Genomic DNA, 12,403 nt, shown 5'->3' on the forward strand with positions numbered 1-12,403 from the left:
CAAATCGGGACAACAATAGGACTCGGAACTAGATAAAATCTGCCACGACCTAACTCGAGGGAAAGAGGGCCCCTTCGAAGCACACCCAGACGGCAGCCTCCGCTACAAAGGGAGGTGGTGTGTACCCTCAACGCACCCCCACTTGAAACAGCGGATCTTGGAGGAAGGACACAACTCCCCTTACTCCGTCCACCCAGGCGGTGACAAATTATACCAAGACGTAAAGAAATCGTTTTGGTGGCCGAATATGAAAAAGGAAGTCGCAGACTTTGTGGCCAAGTGTCTGAATTGCCAAAGGGTAAAAGCCGAACGATGCAAACCCAAGGGACTCGTACAACTCCTTGAAATACCACAAGGAAAATGGGATTCCATATCCATGGACTTCGTCGGAGGGCTACCCCCAACGAAAACCGATAAGGATAAAATCTGGGTCATAGTGGATCGACTGACCAAGACAGCGCGATTCATTGCCATGAAAGAAACATGGACGATGACGCAACTAGCCCAAGCTTACGTAAACCGGGTAGTGAAATACCACGGAATTCCCCGAAACATTGTGTCCGACCGAGATTCCAGGTTCCTCTCGCAATTCTGGAAATCACTACAAGCGGCGTTGGGGACGCAACTAAAGCTAAGCACAGCCTTTCACCCCACCACAGACGGCCAAACCGAAAGAACCATCCAAACCCTCGAAGACATGCTAAGAGCCTGCACGCTCAACTTCCGAGGGACGTGGGAAGAACACCTAGACCTCATCGAGTTCTCGTACAACAACAGCTACCACGCGAGCATTCGCATGGCACCCTACGAAGCACTGTATGGTCAGAAATGTAGAACCCCATTATGTTGGGAAGATATGGTCAACCCAGTAACACTGGGCCCCCAATACCTACAAGACACCATAACTAAGGTCAAACACATCCAGGAAAGGATGAAGGCCGCCCAAGACCGCCAGAAGTCTTACGCCGACCTAAAGAGGAAGCAAGCCGAATTCAACCTCGGGGACAAGGTCTGGCTAAGGATCTCGCCCACACGAGGGGTAATGAGGTTCGGGAGAAAAGGAAAACTCAGCCCCCGGTTCATCGGCCCTTACGAAATCGTGGAGAGAATCGGAGACTTGGCCTACCGTCTCGCCTTACCCGTGGAGCTAAAACGAGTACACAACGTGTTCCACGTATCTCAGCTAAAGAAATACATACACGATCCAAGCCACGTACTCCAACACGAGACCGTGGACCTCGACGAGTCACTAGTATACGAAGAGAAACCCGTAAGAATCCTGGACACCAAAACAAGAAATACCCGGAACCAAGTCATGGAAATGGTGAAGGTCCTCTGGACCAACCACGGGACCTAGGAAGCCACATGGGAACTTAAGGACACGATGAAGGAGCGGTACCCCGAGCTGTTCACTCCAGGTAACTAAGAGAAAACTTTCTTTTTTTTTTTTCACCCGGGGCCAAGCTTCGGGACGAAGCTTCCTGTTAAGGGGGGGAGAGTGTAACACCCCGTGTTACGAATCCTAAAACCAACTGATTAATTAATTAATTAATAACCCGGGAGAAAGAATAAATTATAATGATTAATTAGGGAAAAAGGCCACCATAGCCCATGGGCCCAAATATATAAACCCAACCCCTAACCCCAATAGGATTAAACTCTAAATAAACCCTTGGATCTATAAATAGGGAACTTAGGGAGCACCTAGAACCCCGACACGCCTAGACGCCCCACCACCCCAGGAGAGGTCCAAGAATTCCCTTAGAAGAAATCAAGAAAGCAAGAAAGCTTAAAGAAAGATCATTCATAGCCAAGGAATTAATTAAGGCTAAGAGGTAACCCATGTCTCAACAAAACCTATTTTCATAGCTATGATTTCCCCTTAGGGTTTCCCCCATATGATTGTAAATGGCGAATTACTATGATTATTATTGATGTTGATTTAATGATTCCATGGGGAATCTTGATAATCTTGATATTGGGAGTTTCTTGATAATTATGATGTTCTTGATGATTAATTGGGATTTTGATGATTATGTGTTGTTCTTGATGATTATGATGTTCTTGATGATTAATTGGTATCCTTGATGATTATGTGTTGTTCCTACCGAATCTTACAATTAGAAGACGAACCGTATTCTTGTTGATACAAAAGTGATTAGAACCCTAGGTTGTATCGTATGATCTTATTCTTGGATTATCGGGTGGGAAATCGCATGTTTGGGTGTTGATTATGATTAGAAAAGCATGTTAGGTTATGTGCCGTTCGTCTATCGTATTTGATCCGTTAATTGTCTATGTGTTGTCGTTAATTACGTTGCAAAGTGTCTAAGCATGGTTTCGGGTTCCACAACGGTTCCCGGGGTGAAAAGTGATCAAAAAGAGTCAGTGGGGGGGGGGGGTAGGTGGGGGTAGGGGACCCGCCACCTACCCGCGGTAATCTCGGGTAGCTCCGGCAGCGGGCAGCTGCCCGCCGGGCACCCGCTGCCCGGAACAGTGACAGCCGGCGGGTGGACCCCCACCCACCGGCTACCCGCTGGAATCTCACCCCACCCGGGACTTCGGCTTCCCCGTTTGATGTTTCCCCGATCCCCGTGGTGTCCCAACGGACCCCGTTTGTCGTGCCTATGTCTAGTTTGATGTTTCGGGTACCGTTCGTAGGTTTATGAGTCTGTTATATCGCATGCTAGTTGAATTGGTATCCCGTTGACCTAGGTGAAAGAAGTATGAACCCCTTAGGGCTATCCTTAGTATGTGATGGATCACGCATAGGTTTGTTGTACGCTTTATCCCCCTTCCCAATGTGTAACGTGGGTTGCATGTGCTTGCTATGTGTTATGTGTGTGTGCTACCCCAATTCGGTTGCGATCGGATTGGTTATCCTGAGCTGCGGTTCAGAAGCTGGCTGCGGTCAGATTGGTATTCCTGGCTGCGGTCAGATGACATTCTCTTGGGCTGCGGTCCACCGTTTGGTTGCGATCAAACGTTTCTATACGAGCTGCGGTTCGTCATTTATCCTGGCTGCGTTTAGATGACACTCTCTTGGGCTGCGGTCCACTGTTTGGTTGCGATCAAACATTATGATGAGCTGCGGTTCATCGGTCGGTTGCGATCGACCTCCCCGTGTTGCGATACGGGGCATGGTGCTGCGGGGCTGTGTCAGAGGTATATGCGCTGACCCTCATGTATGGGCATGCGATCGGTCCCGTGGCGCCAACAATGTGTGTTATGTGTGTGATATGGACGAGTTGTGACTATGAGTGCCTTGGGATGTGACTATGGGTTTCATATTGGGGGATTGTTTATGATGGGATTATGATTACCATTTATGCCTTGTCGTAACTGCTTTATCTATTGTGAAATGCTTATGCTTGCCAAGTCTACTGCTGGTGTCTAGCCTTAACTGTTGAGTCATTCCCGGTTTTAAAAGCTAGAGTTCGTAGGATATATCTTCATGCTCATAATGGTTTTCGTATATCTATATATATATCTCTATATGTATTGTATTTCAACGCGTTGGAGTGGGTTACCAGCATCTCTCGCTGAACAGATATATTTGGCTTTCAGGCACAGAAGAATAAGTCACTGGAGCGCGCTAGAACTCGGAACGTAGAAGTAGATAGTTCCCTTTTTCGGCCTGCGTGCCATATTATGCAATTACATTATTGAGGAAATTAGTTAGTCAGCCTGTGCACCTGGGTTCTCTAGCTCAGGTGTGGCATAGCACCCCGTACACTTGTATTACGTTTTGGGATTTAATGAGATAATACCTTTATTTTATAAGTTTTAAATGTCTTGAAAATCTGGGGTGTTACAATGACTGCCTATGATTAATGCCTAGTTGCACAAACAAAGAATGTAATTTCTTATACTCAGTTCCTAGATCAGATTGAATGGATCTGATTTTACAATTAAATGAACGCTCAACTAAAGCACGAAATTGATCAAATATGACATAAAGATCAGATTTATGCTTCATAGGAAAATACCAGGTGTAACGACAATAATCATCAACAAAGATGACAAAATAACGATAACCGTACCATTAGAAGATAGCAAAGGAGTTGGTCCCCAAATATCAGTGTATATCAAATCAAGAACATCCGAACTATTACACTCAACAGGTGTTACAGGGAAACGTGCAGATTTTGCCAATTGACACGCTGAACATAAACTGGAATTACAATGAATAGTACGACTAGAGCCACTAACCGAACAAGACTGAAGAATTTTACTAAGGACACGCATATGAGGATGACCTAAACGGTCATGTCAAACTAAAGTAGAAGCACGAGCGGAGAGAAACGCGAAAGGAGACGAACTTGGAACAGGAAAAGTGTATAGGTCACCCGAACTACTGCCTCGTAAGAGGATTTCCTTGGTGGTCATATCTTTCACAAGAAAAAAAAGAAGGATGAAACTCAAAGAACACATTATTATCTGTAGCAAAACGTTGAACAGATAATAAAGAGGTAGACAGACCAGGAACATGCAATATATCAGACATCGTAAAAGACCTATAGAAGGGGTATTAAAAGTAGCATGGCCAACACGACTAATAGACAGGCCCATACCATCACCGACACGTGAAGTGTCATTACCAGTGTACTTCTCCTAGGTAGAAAGGGTAGATATGTCTGGAGTTGCATGATTTGTGGCTCTAGTGTCCAAAACCCAAGTATGAGAATTTGTCGAGGTTTTAGCACCCAAACTATTCTGAAACACCAAATTAGCCTAAGAACCCCGAGCTCTTGAATAACGCTGAAAACAATTGGCTCCCGTGTGACCGAAACCATTACAAATTTGACATTGTTCATCATAGCGCCGAAAACAATTGGCTCCCATGTGACTGAAATCATTACAAATTTGACACTGTTCATCAAAGAGCCGAAAACAATTGGCGCCCGTGTGACCGAAACCATCACAAATTTGAAACTGAACTTTAAAACCATGTTGCTGATTGGACCTCTTCTCATATGGTGTATCACTGTATCCTGGTTCGATGTCATCGACTGCCGTTACGGTAATAATTATTATTAATGTCGAAAATAATAATTATTTTGAACTCTAGCTAACTGATACCAGATGAGAACTGTATAAAACTGTATCGAATGAACTGTCTAATAACTGTGCAGACGGGGGAATATATACAAGGGGAACAGAGACTAGGATAGGAAGTAGGAATCATAGGGAGACTAGGATAAGGAGTCATAATGTGACTCAAATACATAGAGTCCTAATACTAGTCCTAATAAGAGATTTACAAAATTGATGATGTGAAAATGGGATCCACTTTTAAAAGTAAGAGAATATTGCAGGGATAAGGATAACCTTAATGTAACTAATCCATTTTAAATTTCTTTAAAATGGGATTAACTCATTAACTTGCAATATTTCATACCACAATAAACTTATTATTTAATGAAAGAGCATTCCATCCTTGACATTACAAATATTTAGAATGAAAGCGAAATTGAAAGATACCCACTAAAAGTTTAAATTGATACAGAAGCATAATATTACATTCATTATATTATTTAATACGAGTAGTATATTATTTTATGTCAAACCGCATACAACTCAAACATTATATTAAGTAATAATAGCACAGAAGCAGATTATTATATAAGAGGCCAGTCCTGTGATTGAAGATAGTTAATGACTGTTTTGTCGAGGCGGAATGCTTTGGTGAGAACATCCTCTGAAATTGGCGGGGCAGATCCAAAGGCAGAATTAGCGAGGGAGACAAATCCTGGGTTTTGGCTATTGAAAGAGGCAAACAATAAAGCATTAGTGCGGCCAACATTGTAGAGGAAGTGAACGAGTCCCATAGGAAAAATGAAGGAGTTGCCAGGATTAAGAATTTTTGAGAAAAGCTTATTCTTTTCACCATTGAGTGGATTTGAAGTGACAAAGCCGACGTAAACAGTGCCTTCCAGAATAAACACAACCTCACTGTCTCGAGGGTGAGTGTGGAGTGGGATTAGGCCATTGGGTGCAAAATCTATACGACCGATTGACAACCCCATGGTGTTCAGCCCTGGGAATCGGTCCGCATCTAGAAGCTTTGTTACCAGTCCCACAAAACTAAGATTTATACCTCCAACAGGGGTGTTAAACCCAGCAGCCATGTAGAAATCATCTGCCGTAACAAGTTTTGGGTTCTTGCAAACCTTTCCATTGACAAACACTGCATGCATGCACAATTTAGTTAACCAAGAAAGAAAGAGTCACGCCCGCATGAGCTTAAGTTCACTAGTTCAGTAAACAGTATTTGGGAGAATCTAACAAGAAAGAAGAGTCGCGCTTGAGACGGCTCGAATTTAAGATAGTTTTTTGTTCCAAATGTAAATTTTGACAAAAGAGAGAAATTATATATATGATGGCATTATGAAATCAAATGTAGATGCAGTGTACCTGCAGCTAGGGGATCGGCAACTGCAACACAAAAATCTTGCAAGGGGTTGTTATCATATGCGCTAGCAAACGAAGCTAGTAAAGCTAAAAGGACAACTATGGATGCCATTTCGAGACTCACCATTGTTAGTTGTGCCTATTTCTGTAAATGCTTTAATTTATTAAGTTTTTTTAGAAGATATGTCGTATTCAAAACGGGGAAGGTGCCTATTTATAAACTATTATATTAGATATTTAGATCTATCTATACCTTATAAGTATTTTTACTTTTTATTTAAAAAAAAATTGTTTAACATTGAGTACTTAATGCAACATTAAATGTAAATCTTCTCCTGCATGTAATTCTCCTCACTCAAACTTTTGCCCAGACAATTCCTTTTAAGAAAAACCTTTGCCCAAGCAATTCCGTTTAGGAGAAACCTTTGCCCAAGCAATTTCCTTTAGGCAAACCTTTGCCCAAGCAATTTCCTTTAGGAGAAACCTTTGGCCAAACAATTTCCTTTAGGCAAACCTTTGCCCAAGCAATTCCCTTTAGGCAAACCATTGCCCAAGCTATTTCCTTTAGGAAAAACCTTTGCCCAAGCAATTCTCTTCAGGAGAAACCTTTACCCAAGCAATTCCCTTTAGTAGAAACCTTTGCCCAAGCAATTCCCTTTAGAAGAAACCTTTGCCCTAGCAATTCCCTTTATGAGAAACCTTTACCCAAGCAATTTCCTTTAGGCAAACCTTTGCCCAAGCAATTCCCTGCAGGAGAAACCTTTGTCCAAGCAATATCCTTTAGGCAAACCTTTGCCCAAGCAATTCCCTTTAGGAGAAACCTTTGCCCAAGCAATTCCCTGCACGAGAAACCTTTGCCCAAGCAATTCCCTTTAGGAGAAACCTTTGCCCAAGCAATTGCTCCTCCAAAACCATAGCCCAAACATTAGCTCCTACATTTGACTTTATTCTTTACACCAATATTAACAAAAAAAAAACAAAAAAAAAAAAACAAAAAACAAAAAAAAAAAACTCAAAACAAAAATCAAATCTAAAATCACTAATCCAAACTTAAAAATCATTATATTATTAGTAAGATGGAATGATACCCGTTTTTTAATTAATGAATAATGTTTTTAATTGAAGAGGTAATCAAATCCCATAGTTATCCTTTAAAAAGTTATCAACTAAACACTAACTATGATTTTGATAGATTCTCATTCTTAGTGGATAAACCGTACCAAACATATCCTTATTCTTTTTTAACTTTGTTTTTTATTCAATATCAATGTTACACCTATCGAGCAACTAAAAAAAATATATAATTTTTTTTCTTTTCTTTTTTCTTCCTCTAATTTAATCAAATATTAAAAAAAAAATGTAATGAGAATAATACTTTTAATAGTACCCTTAACATTTTCCATGCAATTGGCTTGTGACAAGCTTAGGACTAGAGCACCGAAACCACTTCATAGCATTATGGGCATAGGTTTTGTGCACATACTATACATATGTAATATTTTTCCTTGTAATATACTGTTTATATTAAGACCTTAATTATGTGCACATGCAAGTAGTATAAATGTTGCTCTTGAATTTTCAAAATGTGGCCATATATTGACCCTCCTGAAGGATATAAATTACAATATATGGGGGCAATATATGGCTACATTTTGACAATTCAAGAGCAATATAATATTTTTACCAAATAGAATTGAGAGGTGAAATTTATAATTGGACTATACATAAGGGATATAAATTATAATTTTTTCGCAAATAGATTTAAAAGCACACTTAGTACAATTTGTAATTTGTGAAGATGTTAAGATAATGTGTGAGTGTTTATGCCAGAAAACTAAGATGTGTGAAGTAAAGAGACAAAAGTTTTATAGTAGTTTGAAGGTGGTGTACATAATCTTTCTACTCCACTCTTCTGTGTTTTCACTTAGGAAGAATTTCACTAGTAATCTTGTTTAACAAAATAGTTACTAGTGAAAAAATAAACTTGTGCTTTGAACAGAATGTCATCACAAAGTATCAAAGGTTTTCATAAAACATACTCCATAAGCTTGCTACTCTGCCTATTTCTACAACCACATGCAGAGATATACAACAATGATAAACCTAAGGTCGATTTTTCCCCCAACAAATAAGACTCTTGAAAATCTGGATCCACTACAAGAAAAATACACATAGACAACGGTTTTTAATCGTTGTCGTAGGGGTAAAATTTATGTTGTTGAAACTAGTGTTGTTGTGAGTCCCGCGCATAGACAACGGTTTTTAACCGTTGTCTTTTCTAGAAGAGACAACGGTTAAAAATCGTTGTCTATTGAATGTTGTTGAAATCGGTGTTGTTAAAAGTCACGCACATAGACAACGGTTTTTAACTGTCTTTTCTAGAAAAAACAACGGTTAAAAGCTGTTGTCTATTGAGTGTTGTTGGAGCTGGTGTTGTTGAACTTCACATGCATAGACAACGGTTTTTAACCGTTGTCTTTTCTATATTAATCATCAGTCCATAATCTTAACATGGTATCACAAGCCTAAATTCTCCTACGAAAGAATTATCATTTTTTTTTCATCTTTCGATTTCCTTGCTTCCTTCATTATCAATGGCGTCTAATACCCATGCTGCTACTACAGCCACCACTGAAGTCCTCCAGCTAGCTACATGTTCCCACACACTTCCCCATTAAACTCACTCCTACGAATTTCCCAGTGTGGCGCACACAGGTTCACGCTACTCTTGTTGGACTTAATCTCCTGGGATACATTGACGGTTCCACCAAGGAACCAGCCAAGTTCATTGATCCTGTTAACACCGTCGCCAACCCGAATCATTCCGTTTGGTATCGTCAAGACCAAACTATTGTCAGTGCACTCCTGGGAAGCTATACTGACACAATCCCGTCGATCATCTCCTCGGCCACAACAGCCCGTGATGTATGGCAATGTCTCGTTGCCAGTTATGCTAATGCCTCTCGAGGATGCATCATTTCCCTCAAGGCAAAGCTCACCACAAACCCCAGAGGTTCTCGGTCCATTACGGCGTACCGCAATGACATGCGAGCCATCGCTGACATGCCGCAACAGTTTGTGTCGTACGGTCGGATGTGTTTTCTGTATTTACTCAGTTCAAATAATTAATGGAAAAATATTTTGACCTTTCAATTATTTTCATTTACTTAGACAATGGGGGTGAATTTATAAAACTTGTACCATTTCTAAATGCTCATGGTATTTCTCATTTCACCACCCCCACCGCACACTCCTGAGCATAATGGTGTCGCTGAGCTACGGCACATGCATGTCGTCGAAACTGTCTTGTCTCTTCTTCAAACCGCGTCTCTGCCGTCCTCGTACAATACCTTCGCCTTTCAGACGATTGTCTATCTCATTAATCGGCTTCCAACACCAGTCTTAGGTAATCAGTCTCCAGTTTATGTTTTGTTTCATCAGTTGCCTAACTATGATAAGTTAGAACCATTTGGATGTCTATGTTTCCCGTGGTTGCGCCCCTACAACACCAAGAAACTTCAACCAAAGTCACGCCCGTGTGTCTTTCTTGGCTACTCAAGCACTCAATCAGGTTATAAATGTCTAGACTCTAGCTCCAGTCGCATTTTTATATCTCGGCATGTCAGATTTGTGCTACATGTGTTTCCTTATAGGGATTTGCAACAAACATCTAGCACTCCACCATCTGATTCGCTGGGTTCAGAGTTGAGAAATATTTTGTTCAAGTCATCTTTTGTGTCTACCTAGCCCGGGGTCATTCCCACAGCTGCTCAATCTCCTGCTCCGACATCCGTATCGTCTCCGGCTGTGTCTCTCTCTATCGTAGCCGACTACCCGCAAACTGATCTGGTGGGTGTTCAAACTCAAGTTCCAACACAATTCGGCAGAAATAGTTTGGATGTCCCCACTGGTTCACCGTCAGCTGTGTCCAGTTCGTCATCCCCTGGTTGCTCGTCACCCACTGTTCCAAAAAGTGGCCAACATACCATCCAGTCTGACTCCTTTCCCGTCACCACCTCCGAAGTTTCTCAAACGCAAAATAATCTGCGCTGGTCTACCCGAGAGCGTCGTCCCAATCCTAGGTATTCTGAGTATGTTATTAACCACGTCACCTCACATCCCTTGCCTCCCACTTTAGAACCCTCTACCGTCGCACAGGCTCTTAAGGACGCTCGGGGGAGGAAAGCGATTGATGAGGAATTCGAAGCGCTCCAACGTAACAAAACGTGGCAATTGGTTCCCCACGGAGCAACTGTCCCGATTGGCTACAAGTGATTCTATCGTGTCAAACCCAAATCGGATGGGTCAGTTGATCGGTACAAAGCACGGCTTGTCGCTAAGGGGTTCTTGCAGACTGCTGGCCGAGATTATTTTGAAACATATAGCCCGGTTATGAAACTAGTGGCCATTCATGTGGTTTTGACTATTGCCTTGAGTAATCGCTGGACTTTGCGCCAGTTAGATATTAATAATGTGTTCCTTCATGAGACATTGCATGAGGATTTGTTAATGGAGCAGCCACCGGGTTTTGTGGATCCCTCGTTTCCATCCCATGTTTGCAAGCTAACTAAAGCTCTAAACGGTTTTAAACAGGCGCCTAAGGCATGGTACTTGGAGCTTTCAGAGTTCTTATTACGCTGTGGTTTTTTGAAGTCACAAGCAGATGCTTCTTTATTTGACTATTATGTTAATACTATCATCGTTTATTCCCTGGTGCATGTGGATGATATTATCTTGACAGGTAATAATGTTGCATGGCTTAATCACTTTGTTGACACTCTGTCAGTTCGGTTTGCACTTAAAGATATGGGTCCCTTACATCATTTTTTGGGCATTGAGGTAGTTCCAACACTTGATGGTGTGATTCTGACTCAACGCCAATACATCACTGATATTCTAGTTCGGTTTAAGATGGATGGTGCAAAGGCTGTTTCAACACCATTGGCTACCTCGGACAGGTTGCTGCCTGCACAATATGGTACTGCACCGGTTGCCGTTACTCAGTTTCGGCGTCTCCTTGGCTTGTTGTAGTACCTGATCATCACTAGGCCGGATGTGTCCTATGCGGTCAATCATCTTTCGCAGTTCATGCACTCACCTACGGAGCTGCACTGGCAGGCTACTAAACAGTTGTTGCGCTATCTAAAGGGAACAATTTGTCATGGCATATTACTCCGTACTGGGCAACCACTGTCACTGAGTGTGTATACGGATGCTGATTCGGGAGGCTGCACTACTGATGACCGTTCCACCACCGCGTACTTAGTGTATCTTGGTTCCAACCTCATTTCTTGGAAGACTGCTCGCCAGAAGTCCATGTCGCGCTCGTCCATAGAGTCTGAATACCAGGCCTTGGCAAATGCTGCTGCAGAAGTTTTTTGGATAACGAATTTGCTTCGTGAGCTACGGTTGCAACTGGTGAAGCCTCCGGTTCTGTTCTGCGACAATCTTAGCACGACATATGTGTGCAAGAACCCGGTGTTCCATTCACGTATGAAGCATCTGGCACTTGATTACTTCTTTATTCGTGACTTGGTTGCTAATGGTTCACTGGTGGTTCGGCACATCCCCTTGAAGGATTAGCTAGCTGACTTCCTTACCAAACCGTTCGGTCGTTCCATGTTTCTTTAGTTTCGGTCCAAGATTGGAATCTCCGACTGATCCTCAATCTTGCGAGGGCGTGTTAAAGACATATGTGACTGATATATTTTGTTTCTGTGTTTTGTTCTAGTTTAGATCCGGTAGAATAGCTATTAGACTAGTTGTAACAATTCCCAACTACCTTCTCTCATTTGTACACTATTTATAGCTGCTTGTATTTGATTAATATTAATCATCAGTTTATAATCTTAACAGACTATTTGTTAAAATCTTAACATACATATATGTATGTATGTATGTATGTATGTACGTATGTACGTACGTATGTACCACACAGAAAAGTGAGAAAACCCAAAGAAGTCTCATGCATATATAGCCTCTGTACATG

At 41.8% G+C, this 12,403-nt stretch overlaps 2 protein-coding genes and 1 long non-coding RNA gene across 3 annotated transcripts in view; 1 reads left to right on the top strand and 2 right to left on the bottom strand.

The window, feature by feature from the left end:
• Positions 1–12,403, bottom strand: part of LOC109158258 (germin-like protein subfamily 1 member 20) — a 50,582-nt gene that overhangs the window by 15,164 nt on the left and 23,015 nt on the right. The window lies entirely within an intron of this gene.
• LOC109158262 overlaps positions 4,941–12,403 on the top strand; it is a 28,932-nt gene continuing 21,469 nt past the window's right edge. Inside the window, exon 1 of the long non-coding RNA XR_002050345.1 lies at positions 4,941–4,952. This is a non-coding gene — a long non-coding RNA (uncharacterized LOC109158262). The remainder of the gene's footprint in view (positions 4,953–12,403) is intronic.
• LOC109158260 (germin-like protein subfamily 1 member 17) lies at positions 5,474–6,556 on the bottom strand. Its single transcript, XM_019306163.1, has 2 exons — positions 6,418–6,556; positions 5,474–6,190 (listed from the first exon to the last, which is right to left on the bottom strand). The coding sequence occupies exons 1-2, from the start codon at positions 6,539–6,541 to the stop codon at positions 5,622–5,624; spliced, it is 693 nt and encodes a 230-aa protein (XP_019161708.1). The 5' UTR covers positions 6,542–6,556; the 3' UTR covers positions 5,474–5,621.

The sequence above is a fragment of the Ipomoea nil genome, unplaced genomic scaffold (assembly GCF_001879475.1).
Source record: "Ipomoea nil cultivar Tokyo-kokei standard unplaced genomic scaffold, Asagao_1.1 scaffold2805, whole genome shotgun sequence".
NCBI classification, from domain to species: Eukaryota; Viridiplantae; Streptophyta; class Magnoliopsida; order Solanales; family Convolvulaceae; genus Ipomoea; species Ipomoea nil.

Excerpts from the sequence above, each read along its gene's own strand:
- LOC109158260 (XM_019306163.1), bottom strand. The coding sequence starts at position 6,541 with ATGGTGAGTCTCGAAATGGCATCCATAGTTGTCCTTTTAGCTTTACTA. Across the intron at positions 6,191-6,417 it reads TGCCGATCCCCTAGCTGCAG|TGTTTGTCAATGGAAAGGTT; the intron begins GTACACTGCATC and ends GCATGCATGCAG.